Source organism: Lepidochelys kempii, chromosome 1 (genome assembly GCF_965140265.1).
Source record: "Lepidochelys kempii isolate rLepKem1 chromosome 1, rLepKem1.hap2, whole genome shotgun sequence".
Classification (NCBI taxonomy): Eukaryota; Metazoa; Chordata; order Testudines; family Cheloniidae; genus Lepidochelys; species Lepidochelys kempii.
Window position 1 is genome coordinate 324,889,605 of NC_133256.1, and position 17,200 is coordinate 324,906,804.

General features: G+C 44.2%; 2 protein-coding genes across 12 annotated transcripts in view; both read right to left on the minus strand.

The window, feature by feature from the left end:
• RINT1 (RAD50 interactor 1) overlaps positions 1-5,213 on the minus strand; it is a 22,545-nt gene extending 17,332 nt beyond the window's left edge. For 3 of the 7 annotated variants that reach the window (XM_073328491.1, XM_073328490.1, XM_073328486.1), the window contains exon 1: positions 4,791-5,002. The gene's annotated coding sequence lies outside the window, so the exon portion shown is untranslated. The other 4 variants (XM_073328489.1, XM_073328487.1, XM_073328492.1 and 1 more) reach the window with 4 other exon arrangements.
• Positions 5,214-10,195: 4,982 nt separating this feature from the next.
• PUS7 (pseudouridine synthase 7) overlaps positions 10,196-17,200 on the minus strand; it is a 46,851-nt gene continuing 39,846 nt past the window's right edge. For 4 of the 5 annotated variants that reach the window (XM_073328496.1, XM_073328494.1, XM_073328495.1 and 1 more), the window contains 4 exons: positions 16,906-17,007; positions 16,681-16,810; positions 12,266-12,357; positions 10,196-11,207 (listed from right to left, as the gene is read on the minus strand). In XM_073328496.1, coding sequence (XP_073184597.1) covers positions 11,071-11,207; positions 12,266-12,357; positions 16,681-16,810; positions 16,906-17,007 — 461 coding nt within the window. In that variant the 3' untranslated portion in view covers positions 10,196-11,070. Of the gene's footprint in view, positions 11,208-12,265; positions 12,358-14,091; positions 14,289-16,680; positions 16,811-16,905; positions 17,008-17,200 lie in introns of those variants that run through there. The other variant, XR_012156831.1, reaches the window with a different exon arrangement.

The window sequence follows — 17,200 nt, forward strand, 5'->3', positions numbered from 1 at the left end:
TGGGCCTCTTTTTTTCCTCCAAGGAGAAACTGTGTTTTTTAAAAATATTTTATTATACATGCACATAAACATCTGCAAAACTAATTATCCGCCTTCAAACTCTCACTTGCTATGAGGACTATAAAAAATTGACCACTGTTAGGCTGATGGTCTGTTAAGACCAGTGCCTATCATACTGACCAATACTGTCTCAATGTTCCCTTGCAGTCCCCTGTCCATCTGCCTCTATCTATTGTTTATCTTATACTTAAAATCCCTTCTCCCAAAAGCCTAGGGTCTATCTTTTTATTCTGCATTTGTGAAATACCTAGCATTATAGCAGCCAGGACCATGACTGGGACTAGTAGACATTAAATAATACATACAAAACTACAATACCACCACCCTCTGCTGTGGGCAAAATAGGAAAAGCAAGGTCGAAGAAGTGCACCTTTCACTCAAAACAAAATGTCACAAGGCTTGTGGTGACTCTTAATTCCTGTAGAAATTCATTCCACCATCTTGGACCAGGCGCAAGAAAGCACTGTCTTCTGGACTCAGGACTATGAGGCCCAGGGTATTTACACTCCCCTAGTTGACACAGGGTGTTGTTGACACTGCTTTAAGTTGAGGTAAGTTACGTCGCTCGGGGAGGGGGGGAGGAACGGACGGACAGTTTTTTCACAACCTTGAACGACATAACTTAGACAAGCCCTCAGCAAGTCATAACAACATCTTGCTCGCAGAGAAGTTTGAGCACAATTAGGATGTGCCATGCCACCCATAGGGTTGCCAACCCTCCTTGTTTGGCTGGGAGTTTGGCTTTGCAGCAGGGCTAAAGCAGGCTCCCTACCTGCCCTGGCTTCATGCCACTCCCAGAAGCGGCAACACTTCCGGCAGCGGCTCCTAAGAGGAGGCACAGCTGGGGGGTCCTCTGCGCACTGCCCCTGCCTTAGCACTGACTCCACAGCTCCCATTGGCCGGGAATGGGGAACCGCCACCAATGGGCACTGCAGGGGCAGTGCTTGCAGGCAGAGGCAGCCCGCAGAGCCTCCTGGCCACCCGTGAGCCTAGGAGCCACTGCCGAACATGTTGCCACTTCTAGGAGGTAAGCGCCACCCAGCCAGAGCCTGTACCCCCTTACGCATCCCAAGCTCCTGCCCCAGCCCCCTCCCGTACCCAAACTCCCTCCCACAGCACACACACCCTCCCACAGCCCTGCCCCAGCCCTGAGCCCCCTCCTGCACCCAAACTCCCTCCCACAGTCTGCACCCCCCAACCCTCTGCTCAGGGATTTCCCTACACCCCCCCTGAATTTCCCCAACCCCAGTTTTGTGAACTAGTTACATGCAGTGTTGCCGATTTAGTGATTGTTTGGAAATCTGAATTGAAACTGAAACATTAATACACCCTTTAAAAGTATATACAGTGTATGATAAAATACACGTATCTGAAAAAGTATAAACAGATTTGAAAAGTATGAACATAGACTAGCTTCCTTATACAACTGTTGTTTTTTATGACAATGTCAGTCATTCATTTCGGTGTTGTTGGCCAACCTAATAATTTCAAATTATTATTTGTAAGCAAAGTCTAAATGAGCTCTCCCTGACAGCTAGTGATGAGCTGGGGGGAAGACTTCAGGACCAGATTGTATTTACATTCACACTTAATCTACCTAGGTATCCTGCAAACACAACAAATCCAGCTGCGTTGCCCAAGTGATAGATTTTGGCTGGGGTTGGGTTACAAATCACTTGAATGCAGCGGGGGGATTCTTGTTATTCTTATTGTCTGAGTAAAGGGCAATAGAACTGTACTTAGCCTGTGCTGATTGAAGGCATCAAGAGAGAGAGTGGAGACAGGTGTTTTGCTTGATGGTCTGCCTGACTTACAAGTACTATTTGACCTGCCCCTCTCCACTGTTTAAAGACAGAGCTGATTAGTCTCCATAGAGAATCTTTTGTTTTGTTAAGTGACCACTACAGCTGAAATTACTGATAATCAGGTTTAAGTGCTTAGACCTGCTATGGGACAGTGTTTCTGTGGAAGAGATGGCCCAGTCTGCACTAGCAGTGAGGTTCCCCCACTAAGAGCTCAGCTGAAATCACTGAGAGCTGGGTGGAACCTCAAGAGCCCAACTCACAGAGGTCACAGTGGCAGCAAAAGGTGACAGTGCAGGGCCACTGCCAACAGAGGGATAGAGTGAACGGTGGCACAATGAACAACAGTGGCCAGAGCGAACAGTGAGCAGCTGGAGGAACGAGCAAGGTGCCTTCTTGCTCCCCAATTGGGAGGTGAACTCATGTGAAAGCATCTCTGAACTCTGAGTCTCCACTGACCAAGGACAACACCAGGGAGTGTTAATGAGGCTGTTAAGAATGCTGGAGACACAACACAATCCATGCAAACAAACATGGCTGTGGCATCATACTTTCTATTTAGGCAAGAGATACCATACACTACAAACTGGAGGCCAATGTTAAGTGCATTGTCACTTGTTCATCCTGAAGTTGAACACTGGTTCCAAACAAGACCAGCAAACGCTCACTGTCTTTCTGCAAGAAACTCAACTGACTGGCTAGAAGCATGTGGTGCAACAGTGAAAGACTCAACAGTTGAAAAAGTGAAGAACTCTCTCACCACATTCAAAAAATTTGCATACAGGGCTGATGAATGCACCGATGCAAATGGGCATCAAGTATTAAGTCACTGTGTATGTTATCTTGATGTCAGTGGTAGGCCAGTAGATGCATTTCTAGATGTTCAAGTTATAGAAGACACATTGGCTGCCTCTGTGACAACCCACATCTTAGAAGAGTTAAATGCTTGTCAACTGGACCCCAAACAGATGGCGGCTTGTGCTTTTGATGGAGCTGCAAACTTCTCTGGAAGACATGGTGGAGTACAAGCTTTGCTCAGAGAAAAGTGTAACCCTAATTTCTTCTATACACACTGCAGAGGCCATCTACTCCAACTAGCACTAGTACGAGCGGCAGACTCTTCAAAAGACGTTTAAAAAGCTATAAATGTAATGTCTTCATTATATTTTTTTTTCAGCAAGAGTCCAAAAAGACTGAATATCTTGGAAAATATAGAAGATGGACTGAAGTTCAAATTAGTCCAACCTGGGAAAACCCTCTGGCTTTCTCATGAGCAATCCTTAGCTGTTGTCTTAAAATTACTCCAGCCATTATTACTGGCTTTGTAAAGTATCTACAAAGATGGGATGGATCTAAGTCGTGAGGCTGGTGAATTACTTTTGCTACTACGTTCTGAGAAGACTATTTCTGTTCTCTCTCTTGTAAGTCTATTGTTGAAACCACTTGGGCCATTAAATAATGCCATCCAGGCATCCGTTACAACAGTAGTAGATCTTTGTCCAGCAAAAGAAGCTACATTTGGATCAGAGAGCTATCCATTGAAAAAGCAGACTTCAGTCCAGAAGTTGACTAATGAAGGCATTTATCATGAATCCTTAAGTGAAGAGGACAAGTGTTTAAGACAACTGAAAAAGTACACAGACTTGAGTCTTAAAAATCTGTAACAGCGACTTCTAGATTCTACTCAAACTCTACATAGCTTTTACAGATCCCTGTCCTGTAAAACACCGACAGTTGAGTGGGTGAGGCACTACCACGAATGGGGCTGCCACGTGCTCAGGACAGAATAGAGACTTTGAACACAGGGTGGAATATCATATGACAAATGAATGAAGATTTGACTTCAACTTCTTTTTTATCATCACTAGTGGCTCGACCCGATCTTTATGCTATGTTTCCTGGGATGAAAGAAGTAGGAATTCATCTCTTGCTACTCCCAGTGACAACAGCTACAGGTGACCGTTCTTTTTCATCCTTAAATACAATTTTGTGTTCTGAAATAAGTAGTTTTCTTCCTGATCATGTGAATGAACTAATGAGCATATCAACTGAAGGAATGGAAGTACCGCACACACGTGAAGCCACCAAAGATGAACGCATTGCATTCAAAAAGTTCATTAACAGAGTTGTGCAAAATTATAACAAGAAACCAAGAAGGATATCTATGTAGTGCTTCATCAAAGGCTTGAATAGCCAACTTTAATTTGTTTGATGATTTTAAAACAGGAATTAAATCTAATAAAATGGTCATGAAACATTTTTCAGTTTTTACGATGGTGCCATACAGCCTACCTTCACCCTCATGGTCTCACCCCTCATCGGCCCTGCCCCCCCCCCATAAATTCAACCCCCCCCCATTTCAATTCCTGGGGAAAACACTGCCTCTACCCCAGCCCCCTCCCGTCCCAGCCTAGTAAAGGTGAGGGAGAGAGCTAGCGAAAGAGGGTAGTGGGCTGGAGTGAGTGGGGGCAGGGCAGGGGTGTGCCCTTAGGGAAGGGGGCGGATGTTTGGGTTTGTGCAATTAGACAGTTGGCAACCCTAGCTACCAAAGACAGCCACCAGCATCCCTGGAGACCACTATCTCCGCACCTACTGCTCACCGTGGGGGGATGGGACTGCTCCTCCCCCTGCGGCAGGCGAAGGGGTTGCTCGCCCCTCCGCCCCCACCACAGAACAGGGTGGGTGGGGGAAGAGATCTCCTCGGCCAGGGGGTCTCCTCAGCCTGCCTGCCGCACTCGCCTAGGCCCCGCACGCCATTAGCGTTGCCGTGGTCCCTAGCAGCCCCCCTTGGGCTCCCCAAGGCAGCCCCTCTCCTTGCTAGGCCCCCCGCAGCCCGCCAAGAGCTGAGGCCCCTCACACGCCGGCATCGGGAGCGGGCAATAGAGGCCAGCCCAGCTTCCCAGGCCCGGGCTGAACGAGGCCGCTTACCGCTAGGGCACGGACGGACCCGAGTTATTCACCCACCGCCAACCGCCTAGGGCTCTGCCCCGCCCCCTCAGCTCCACCACTGACTGGCACCTGCCACCCCGGCGCAGCGGGAAATCCCGAAGTTGCTGCGGGTCCCGCGAGAAGTGGGCGGAAGGACGAGAGAGGCGGACTGTAACATCCCCACGGGTCTGTCCCACCCATCAGGATCCCGTGATGTCATGCCTGCCACAGAAGAAAGCGCATGCGCGCGGTCAGAGGTCGCCTGTGCGGAGCGAGCCTAGGAGGCGGTTGGTGCTTCGCTTTGGCGGTGAGCTGCCTCCTGAGAGAACCTGGCGCTGGGTCTCCGAGTCCCGGGCGTGGGGAGGGAGCAGCCCACGCCTTGCCCCATAGTGCTGCGGACTCACCGTCCCCGGAGGCCTGTCCAGCTCGTTAAGCATTGCGGGTTGGGTGGGTTGCCAGCTGGAGTTGCCAACTTTCTATTTGCAGAAAATCAAACACCCTTGCCCTGCCCCCCACCTTTTCCAAGGCCCTGCCCCCCGCCGCTCACTCCGCCCTCCGCTCTCTGTTGCTGGCTTTCCCCCACGCTCGCTCATTTCACCAGGCTGGGGCAGGGGATGTGTGTGGGGGGGGGGGTTTGTGGGGTGATGAGGACTGTGAGTATGGGTGCTGGGGTCAGAAAGGGGCTCTGGGCTGGGGCAGGAGGTTGGGGTGTTGGGGGGGATGAGGACTCTGGGATGGGGCAGAGGTGAGGTGCTGGAGGGGGCTCAGGGTTGGGACAGAAGGTTGGGGTGTGTGGGGGGGTGAGGACTCCAACTGGGGGTGTGGGCTCTGGGATGGGGCCAGAGGTGAGGTGCTGGAGGAGGCTCATTGTTGAGGGGCAGGAAGGGGGGCAGCCACCAGGGGGCGCTTACCTCAAGCGGCTCCCGGGAAGTTGCTGGTGTCTTTCTCCACCTCCTTAGCGGAGGTGTGATCACGTGGCTCTGTGCGCTGCCAGTGCCTGCAGCCACTGCCCCCTCAGCTCCCATTGGTCAATCTTCCTGTTCCTGGCCAATGGGAGCAGCAGAGTTGGGGGTGAGGGCAGCGCACAGAGCCCCCACCTCCCCCCACCCCCCAGCTATCCCTCTGCCTAGGAGTCAAAGGGAGATGCCAGCAGCTTCCCGGGGGTCGGACGGAGCCAGGTAGAGAATCTACCTGCACCGCCGACCAGACTTTTAATGGCCCAGAGCTGTGCTGACCGGAGTCATCAGGGTCCCTTTTCGACTGGGCTTTCCGGTCAAAACCCATACATCTGACAATCCTATTGCTGTCCTGCTGCCATTGATGTCACTTTGGGGGGGGAGGCAGGATTGGGGCCCTATGGTAGCTGTAGGGGGAATCGACTCCTCTTTCCAGTTAGCGGCAGGCTCTGCAAGGGATGGGTGCTGTGTCCTGTCCACTGATGATCAGAGCTCCCAGGCCAAGTGCCAAAGTTAGCAGACAATATGAGTCAAAATCATGGGCATTGCCCCCCCCAAACTGTAAGCCTGGGGCAGGGGAGGTACAGAATTTGCCTCTCTCACATGCGGCCCCATTGGCCTGACTGGAACTGCCCCCTCAAATATAAAACTATGGCTATGCAAAAAGAAAAGGAGTACTTGTGGCACCTTAGAGACTAACCAATTTATTTGAGCATAAGCTTTCGTGAGCTACAGCTCACTTCATCGGATGCAAACTGTGGAAAGTGTAGAAGATCTTTTTATACACACAAAGCATGAAAAAATACCTCCTCCCACCCCACTCTCCTGCTGGTAATAGCTTATCTAAAGTGATCACTCTCCTTACAATGTGTATGATAATCAAGTTGGGCCACTTCCAGCACAAATCCAGGTTTTCTTCCCCCTACACACACAAACCCACTCTCCTGCTGGTAGAGTGGGTTTCTGTTGGGGGGGGGGAGGGTGAGAAAACCTGGATTTGTGCTGGAAGTGGCCCACCTTGATTATCATACACATTGTAAGGAGAGTGATCACTTTAGATAAGCTATTACCAGCAGGAGAGTGGGGTGGGAGGAGGTATTTTTTCATGCTTTGTGTGTATATAATAAAATCTTCTACACTTTCCACAGTATGCATCCGATGAAGTGAGCTGTAGCTCACGAAAGCTTATGCTCAAATAAATTGGTTAGTCTCTAAGGTGCCACAAGTACTCCTTTTCTTTTTGTGAATACAGACTAACACGGCTATGACTCTGAAACGTATGGCTATGCAGAATAAGTAAGTCCAGAGCTGACTGCAAATAATTAAAAAGAGAGTTCACTAAAGTGGGTGACTGGGCAACAAAATGGCAGAAGAAATTCAATGTTGACAAATGCAAAGTAATGCGCATTGTAGATTTATGGTTATATTCACAATACAAAATGGTGGGGTCTGAATTTGCTCTTACCACTCAAGAAAGACCTTGAAGTCATCGTGTATGAGTCTCTAAATACATCTGCTCAATGTCCAGTGGCAGATGTTTTGAAGGCCAGAAGTATAACTGGATTAAAACAATAGGTAAGTTCATGCCGGATAGGTACATCAATGGCTATTAGGCAAGATTGTCAGGACACAACAACCCCATGCTCTGAGTGTCTATAGACCTCTGACTGCCAAAAGTTGTGACTAAATGATTGGATGTATCATTCAATAAATTGCCCTGTTCTGTTCATTCCCTTTGAAGCATCAGGCACAGGCCCTGTTGGAAGACAGGACCCTGAGCTACATGGACCATTGGTCTGACCCAGTATAACCATTCTTATGTTTTCAGAAAAGGGTGGGTGCAATTCTCCATGCAAGGGCAAAGCATTGTTATTACAGATGCAGGAAACTGAGGCACAGCTGGGTTCTCCTCTATATTTACTGCAAGGTACTTGGCACACAGCGGAGACAAAAATAATATTAAAAACAGATTCTTCCAGACCCAGGGAACTCACATGGCATCCAAAAAGATCTGCACCATCTCCAGATCCGGCACATCAAAATGCAACAATGGGTGGAGGAGGGGGGGAAAAACAGGCTCTAGAAAGAGGTAAAACAGCAAGAGACCATGGTATATGGGGCCTTTACAAGCAGAAAATTGCTGAAAATGTTAAAACTCACATTCTCCAGTTCAGTATGGCGCCTGTGCATGGTGAAAGTGGCCTCAGAATGGCTGGAGGGAGTCTATGGAGAATGCCAGCAGATGGTTCTCATGCAAAGAGCACAGTCAGCTTGACCAGTTGCCTGCCATCCCAGGTGTAACAGAGGAAGGGGGCATGTGAAGTGGAGCCCCAATATGCCTGTTTCACCACACTTGTAAATTAAACTGCTCCACTGCTGAGGTTAAGAGAACTGCAAGAGTATTTTGGAGCCTGTCCATGGCACAATGAGAAAAATGGGCAGAGTGGAGAATCTGCCCTCTAATAATTTAGCCTAGGAGGACAGATTAATGCCCTATAGTCTCTTTTTTAAATACTTATTTAGAGTTTAGATTTGTTTACTATTATTTATACAAAACTAGCATAATAGACTTCCAATCAAATAAGAATTACTCATTCTTTGGCTCCATTTTCAGTTTGGCTGGATCAATAATGGCAGAGTTCCCTCATCTCCCATTGTCTACATGGGCAATTCTGGGTGACCAGCAACTGAGAAAATTGGGCTACTTAGGACGCTTAACTTTAGACAACCATGCTTTAAAATGTTGTCACTGCTATATGTAAAGTAGCAGAATGGGATAAATATTACTGAAGATAATGAAGTAAACTCATAAGCTACCAAATTTTAAAAATGCATTTATTATTTAAATGATCTCCTGATCTGAAAAAATTGTGAAGAAACAAAATGGTTTTTCCTGAGAGAAAGAAAAGAGGTATCAATATAAAGCTGACACAGTTAATTTTCCAGTAACCAATTTAGATCAAGAATATTTGTCATAACAGATTTACACACTGAAGGTATAAAGCCTAAACTGGCATATAAATATGAATCAAATGCATCACCTAAATTTCTGCATCAATAAAAAACATATTTTCAAGACAGGCTGAGATATATGAGCAGAGTCAATGCTCCTTACACCCCTGAGAGGAAGAAAAAAATATGTTTATATTAATTTTTACTTGAAATAATCTCTGTTTGGTAGGGACTGTGACGCTGGCAGACCAGGTACCAGCTCATGCCAAGGCCCCAGGCCTCACTGAACTTACAATGGCATAGCTGGAAACCAGTCTTGTTTACTTGTGTTAGCATCCTCAGATGCTGTTTAGACTTTATAAAATGCTTGGGGGATGCTGCATGCATTAATCTAATTTATAATCTCTGTAACCCAGGGTATACATTTATATAGAGTATATCAGCACACAGCTGTGGCCCATTGTAAACCTCTAACTGTATAACTCAACAAAACAGGAAAACAGCATTGATTAAGGTAAAGTACTCCTCCTGCAGACAAGAATGGCCAGTTGAAAGCAATTGAAATATTGCATAGCATCAAAGAACAGAGACTTTGTTGATTCCATTCCTAACTCATGTCTCTTTTCAGTCCATGATTTTTACTGTCTAGCAAAGTTATGAATTTAAGCTCCCAGGCTCATCTTTTGAGTGTCTTGTGTAGGTTTCCTTTGAGGTGAGGACTGATAGGTAAGATATAGAGTGATCGTTTTGTGAAGTGTTCACCTACAGATGATGTGGTGTTTTTGTCTTTTATCGTTTTCCTGTTTGACTTAATTCAAGAGTGTAGTGATTGTCTCATTTCACCCACATCAGTGGTTCTCAACCCGTGGCCCAATCAGCACACAACTGCAGCCCATGTGACATCCTCAGGGCCATACGGGTAGCATATATATTGTGCAGATGGGGCCCACATAACACAGAGAGCTGCATATGTGGCCCACAATGGTAAATAGGTTGAGACCCACTGACCTACATAGTTCTACTAGGGCATTTAGTGCAATGGATGAGGTACACCCCATGTTGTGACAGGCATATGTAGGACCCATAGATCTTGAAAGGTGTGTTGTGGAGGGTGTTGACCATTGTAGCAGTGGAGTGTGTGTCTGCACGGTTTGAAGCTGTTACTCTGGTAGGGTCTGGAGCTTTTGAGTTGGTGTATTCTGATTTGTTCGGAGCTTGTTTCTGATGAGCTTGGAGAGGTTGGGGGTTGTTTGAAGGCCAGAAGAGGGGGTTCAGGAAATATTTCTTTGATGATACCCCAAATGGGTTCCAGTGGGGAGTGGTAGGTGATAGCTAGAGGTGTGTGGTCAGAGGGGTTTTCATTTATTGAAGCAGGTTCTCTCAGGATATATGGGTGGCAACACTGCATATTTTCTAAAAGTGAAATACTGAAATTTTCATATTGTTGGTATGCAAAACCCTATTCAATTTTTTATAAAAATGACAGTGCAAAGTGTCTCATATTTAACAATTTATTAACACAAGCGGCACAAACAGGTTTCTTATTTGTTTGGGTTTAGAAATTATAAAGTCAAAATGCAACCTAACTGCTGTCAATTGTTTTAGAATGGCTTTTTAATCCTTTCATGAAATGATACAGATTTGCCTTGCTCATCCATTGCCAGCAATGGACACACTAAATATGTTAGTATAAAGGAGTTAGTTGTTGATACAAACTGTCATTTGGGCTTTTTGGTTAACTTGTTTTCATTACCTGTTCTTTGGTACAGGTAGTAGTAGAGATGGGAAAAATGCACAAAAATTTTTATAATAAAATGTACAGTTCAACTAATAAAAACAGATGTACATGTTTATATCACATAAAAAGCATGAAAAATTCTGCCAATAAAATCCTCTACCACATCAGTGCAAAGCTAGTGGCCTTCTAAGGCGACATAAATGTACTCCTCTAATATAAATATTCATTGCCTTACTTACTCTAATTAGCATTCCTCATTTGTAACGTTAGCACACTTGCAAGAAATTTTCTTCTGTGCTGCATTCATGAAAGCATGCTGAATACTCACTGTACTTCTGGAGAGGCAATTACTGAAGATTTGGAATTGCTGTCCTAAGCCCATATCTTAAGATGTGGTTTTGCTACAGCTCAAGCACCTTATTTACTAAGGTCATTTAAAAAAACCCAATCTAATATTTTTATTATTTTACTAACACCATTTTGCATATAATCATTGAAGCTAATAAAAACAACTTAAAAAAATACGAATATTTTACTACAAATCTTCAAAATCAAAACTAGGGTTTGCACAGAACAAGTAAATATGAAAACACTTTCACATCTTAAAATCTTTACATGACTTTAGAGCATTTGTTCAGCGCAGCCATATAGTATTCAGTTGTGTCTGGTTTTTTATGCTTGTGTCCATTTTTAGCACTTCTCTAATTGCCATGGTAGCGTAAGTGGATGGAGGAAGAGAGAATTCCATCTTCAAGGCCTTGAATTTACCTTCTATTACATAAGAAAGAAGAGATTAACTGGCACATATAGTATACCTCCTCTGGGCATTATTTAAATTGGGCTGAAGGGCTCACACAATTTAAGAAATAAAAAAATTAATTTATCAACCATGGAAATGTTTTGTGAAATGTCAATTCATGCTACAACCTTCACGTATGTGGCAGATGTGAGACATGGAGTTTTCCCACAATGGGAAAAGTAAAGTTTCACTATTTATGTAGCAAATTTTATTTAAAACGAACAAAAAAAACCCTCCACCTTTTAGTCATACAAAAATTCGGTATTTCAAGACTGCCTTCCTCTCCTCCTACAAGCCTTGATTGTAAAGTAGTAAGGCCTGCCTATATGTTATAACTGGCTGTGTACTTTATTCAACAGTTCCATCACACAATCCTGACATGTTAAAAGTTCTTAAACTTTTAAACTGTACTAATTCTCCTAGAAACAAAATATTACACTTACTAATACCAGTTTTAACAAATAATATTTCTGATGCTGTTCTGCTAGCATGTCATCAATCCTATTTTAAACATTTTCTGTTATAATTTTATCCCCAGTTAAGCAAAACACTAAAGCATGCACTTAAAAGCACACAAGTCTCCCACTGAACTTCAATTAAACACATAAGTAGTCCCAATGAAGTTGAAAGTGAATATTCACATGCTTGAAGTCAAGCGCATGGTCAAGTGCTTTGCTGAATTATGGCCTCTGTCTGTCCCTCTTCAGTGAAGCACTTAACTAAGCATATGCTTAGTGCTAAGCATGTGCTCATTTGATTCTGTAGATAGCTAGAAGCAGAGTATAATGTAGTCAATATGATCTGCTGAGCAAATGCTTGCACTTTTGAAAAATCAGGCCACTTATATAGGAGCCTAATTTTGAGCACATCCTTTAACATTTTAGCTTGATGTTTTGTCAAATGTAGCCTTTTTATTTATGTTTACATTCAATGTGTGTGATATGTAGCAGTTACAACTTCAAAGCAATAGTTAGGTCAAACTTCATTGTTTACAGTGTATAAACACCTGCAGAAAAGTTGTTACTCTTACCTTTAGCAAGAATAGGTGATGGCTTTCCTTCCAACTTATCCAAATCCGTATTAAATAATGGAATTCTAGGATCATCATATGCAACCACCTCCCTTTATGAAACACAGGACAAAGTTTTTTTAAATTTTGAAATACTCAATGTGACTGAATGCACCCCTGTATTCACACCCTACACACTATTGTAATAATCTTTGTACAAAATATTGTGAGGTATCATTTGAAAACTAACTCACTGATCAATCATATCATGATGAAATGTGCATAGCAACATTATATGTAAAGTTATAAACATAAACTAAAATTAGGTCTGGAACATGTTTACCAGATAAGTCTGAGTGAACCACTTCCTCAAAGACAAAGGACACGCTGGCACCTCAAGCCAGGTGTCATCAAAGTTGATGGGCAATCACCTGTCAAGTGGCCATACTTTGGAAAGGAAGTGGGAAAGCAACAAACTGATCTGCATTTTAGCAAACAATAGAATGGAACCTCTTTCACCATGAGACTCCTTGTCTTTGTCCTCACAGCAGGAATGAACTTTATCTAGGAGTAACCCTCAAGAAAATGAAAAGGAGTACTTGTGGCATCTTAGAGACTAACAAATTTATTTGAGCATAAGCTTTCGTGAGCTACAGCTCACTTCATCGGATGCATCCGATGTAGCTCACGAAAGCTTATGCTCAAATAAATTTGTTAGTCTCTAAGGTGCCACAAGTACTCCTTTTCATTTTGCGGATACAGACTAACATGGCCGCTACTCTGAAACCTCAAGAAAATGCATTTCAAAGGGGAACTAGTCTATAAAAGTGAGGGGCAAAGAACACCCCAAGTTCTCTCTCCCACTTTCACCTAAGACGACAAAAGAAACAGCCTTTTGACATTGGGAGCAGATCCTGGCCTGAGAATTTGGTCAGCAATGTTACTGGGAACATGTGGTAAGGGATTTCACCTTGAAGCAAATCTAGTTTTTAAGTTTTAGTTACTAGAAAGCATTTTATGCTTATTTCTCTTGTAACCATTTCTGACTCTAATGCCTTATATTTGTACTCAAAACTTCCTCTTTGTAGTTAAATAAACTTTGTATTCTTTAAATCAAAAAGAATCCAGTATTGTATTTAAAATGAATTGTGTGGGTAACTCCATTTAAAGTAGCAAACCACTGGATATTGATTCCCTTAGAGGGCAACAGACCTAAAATATCTGAACTGTCCAAGAGAGGGCTGGACAGTGCAGGACACCAATTTTGGGGGGGAAGTTTGGGACTGGGAGTGTGTTGGGGGTCACCCTGCAAGTGGTAACCAAGGCTGGTGGTAACTAGTGTGAGACTGGAGTGTGCTGGCAGGCTGCAGCTAGACAGAGATACTCAGACTATGACCTGCATGCTGTTTGGATGTTTGTGAAGGGCCCAGGTTGGGAGCTACAGCAGCGAAGCATTGTGAGGCACCCCAGTTGCAAGGCAAAGGTGACACAGTCCCTCACTGGTCTAGATTGGATACCCTGGAATGTCACACTCAATAATTACAAGTTTTTTATATCTAGATAGGCTGATTTTCTGATAAAACACGAGTAAGGTTTTATTCACAAAAAACACCACTAATGGACACAGACAAAAGATTTAATGCAAACACATATGCTAGTTGGTGAAGTTTCTCCCACATCACATGTTTGTTCTTTGTAGGCTATGTCAAGATTTCTAATTATACAATAAACGTGGTTAGTAGTGGATGGGAAAGAACTATGCCAACTATAAGAAAAATAGCATTCTACAACAATCAGAAGTGTTTAAAAAGTATCTTAACTTTTTCATGGCTGGATTAAGTACATACCCTATTTTTCCTCTCCAGCCACATCATAGGAAGTCATCCAGTGTATAATGGCTACACTGAAGAGCAATCTTTTAAGTGCCCCCCATCCCAAACTCTGTGTATAGTTCTCATCCTCTTAGACCAGAAGCTCTTCAGAGATCATGTCTGCCTGTTTTGTACAGTACCTAGCATAAGAGGGCACTGATCCTGGTTCTGGTCTGTATGTGTGACAGTAATAAGGTTTTAATAGATAAGCCATAATTAATAATAATGTGTAAACAACTGAACCTTTCATATACTTTTTGTTCATATGCCAGTCTAAGAAACAGGTTGAGACTAACTTTTCCTCAAAATAAATTGCTAAGATTAAAAAACAACCCCCCACCCCCACCCCAACACACACACCAAGTTTTGGGGGTTGCAAATATTAATCTACATGATTTACTGTCTACAGATTATCTTGGGCAAGTCTAAAATAGTCACATTCCTAGTCAATAATTTTACTTTTCTCATATTCAGAACCTTGTATTTTAATTGCTTGACTGAAGATGCAAAAAGAGTCTCTTGCTAAAATGTATCAGGACCAAATCCTGCTCTTCTACCTTCCTGTGGACGTCCGAGGCTCAAAGTACAGTGGGAAAGTTACATTTATGCTGTGTGTAGGGGGATGCGCATAACCCTCAGTGGAATACAACGGGGACCATCACTCAAAGAAGAATCCACAGTACCTCGAGTGTCAGTACACAGTGTTCCACAGCAGATCAGAGCCAGGGGACCAGTGAAGCAGTGGGACCTATGCCTTACTGGTCTGTGCATAGTGTGTGTGGTACAAAGATCCATATCTACTGCTCCTGCCTACAAACTAGTACTGATCATGGCCTAGCTACACATGAGACCAATGCTCGCCAGCACTTTTGCAGTCCTCCTGCATGTATTCTGGGGACATCCTATTATTTCCAAATACATTTCACTGTATCCAGTGTTCCCTCTAATTTTTCCCACCCACGTCCGGAATAAAATTTTGTTATGGGCCCCAATATGGAGGTGATGTGTGACACATGACCTTCATATTGGTGCCCATAACAAAATTCATGTGTTGGGCATGGGGCCAAGGGGTTCAGAGTGTGGGACAGGGCTCAGGGCTGCGGTAAAGGGTTGGGGTGCAGGGTGTGAGGGGCTCAGGGCTGTGTTAGATCATATTAAAGAAGTTCTGTATTAAAATCACAAATGAGTTTGATTCCCCATAGTTTAAATTCCAGGGTATTACTAATTAAGAGGTCTCTTGGTTTTTGGTTTCTTGGTTTTACTATTTCTCTCCTTCTCTGCGTGAAACTTGCAAGCTGCTAATTGTGTTAGTACTTCCTAAGACAGAGTCTGTTCTCAAAGCAATACTTTGTAACAGAAACAGCGCACAGAGACTCCCAACCCTTTTGTTGTATTTATCTCGCTTTGTTAACAATTGTGATTAAAATAGAGATAGAGGATGTATGTGGATGGATGCTTGGTGTGAATAATAAATGAATGATCAGGGAGGTGCCACCCTAAGAATCCAATGTCCATTGGCCGAAGAAGGTGTCAAGTGGAAACAACCACAGGACCCCCGGAGGGCAGACTGGAATCCACCCAACAGACTCAAGGATGGGAGAACCGAAGAACAAAACAACATCTGGCAGCACGGAGCCGTCAGGAATGTGCCATCTGCTGATTGATTCAGCAACAGCATGATAAAGCAACCTCCATAGACTTGTATTAGACTAAAGACCTATAAAAACAGAACCAAGGGACTGAGTTCTTTGGGGTCTGATTCTGCAAACCAACTTCCAGGAGCATCAGATGTGCATCTGACAAGGCCCTGCTCCCTCCTCATGTCCAGGCCACCTGGCCAGTGGCTTGGCACAAGCAACTCTAAGGCTGGTAACTATGATAAAAACCTTGCAGAACCTGTGTGTGTGTGTGTATGAATAAATATGAAATGGAATGGAATGTTATAGCTATAACTAACTGCTTACTATGATTCTTTCTGTATTCACAATAAATGTGGCATTTTGCCTTATCCCCTTTAATAAGATCCTGCTGGCTTTTATTTTATTGGTATAACATTTTGTTTTTTATTTTATTGGTATAACAGCTGGGGCAGAGGGTTGGGGTGCAGGGGTGTGAGGGCTCCAGCTGGAGGTGCAGGCTCTGGGGTGGGGCCAGAGACGAGGGGTTTGGGGTGCAGGAGGATGCTCCTATGGGGAGAGAGGACCACCCCCCCCCCCACTCTCTCTCCCCGCAACAGCACCTGGGCTTCAGGGGCGAGGCGCCTCTCCCTGCTGTGGCAGCTCCAGGGCTGGGGCCCCAGGTTAGGCAGCCCTCCCCCGGCTCTGTCTGGTCCAGGCTGGGTTCGGGCCAGGGGAGGGGCACTGGGGCAGGTCCGGGCTGGGGTGCCCTGGCCACGGCAGTTCTGGGCCACCCCAGCCACCACAGGTTGGGTGCCAGGCTAGTTTGGGGCTGGGGGAGGGGCACCCCTCTCCCAGCTGTCTCCGAGTGGGTTCCCTGAGCACCTGCGCGGTGCTAAATAGGCTGCTGCGCAGCTTACAGGGAACTTAGCTGTATACGATTACTTACCATCTGACATTCTGGGGGCGAATTATGATCTTTCTGTATGCTCCAGATAATGAATAATCTCGAATTTTATGTCTCATGTTGCTGATGTCAAGGTTGTCAGCTGCTAACATTTCCTTGTAGGCATCACCAACTACAAGAAAAGGAAATATTTAAAGAAAATTAAATCTACTTAAAATCTTAGTTCAAATTAAGTTTTAAGTGATCGTGAAAATTAAAAAGACTTACTTTTATGCTTCGGATATATAACATCAAACCCAGGTAATGGCATCACTATATCATGGATAGTATAACTGTCAACATCTGCCTCTTCAATATGAACACCTGTCCCTAAAATTCAAACAAACAGTTTTCTATTTAAAATACATAGGTATGTGACATTTTTCTGTCACAAGCATCTGTTAATTGAATTTAAAAATAAAAGTTCTTGATTTAAACGTATCTGACTATAGATGGATGAAGCAAATGTTGTGTTGTATCTTCATTTACTGACACAATTTTCTTAAAGCAAGGTGTAACAGTC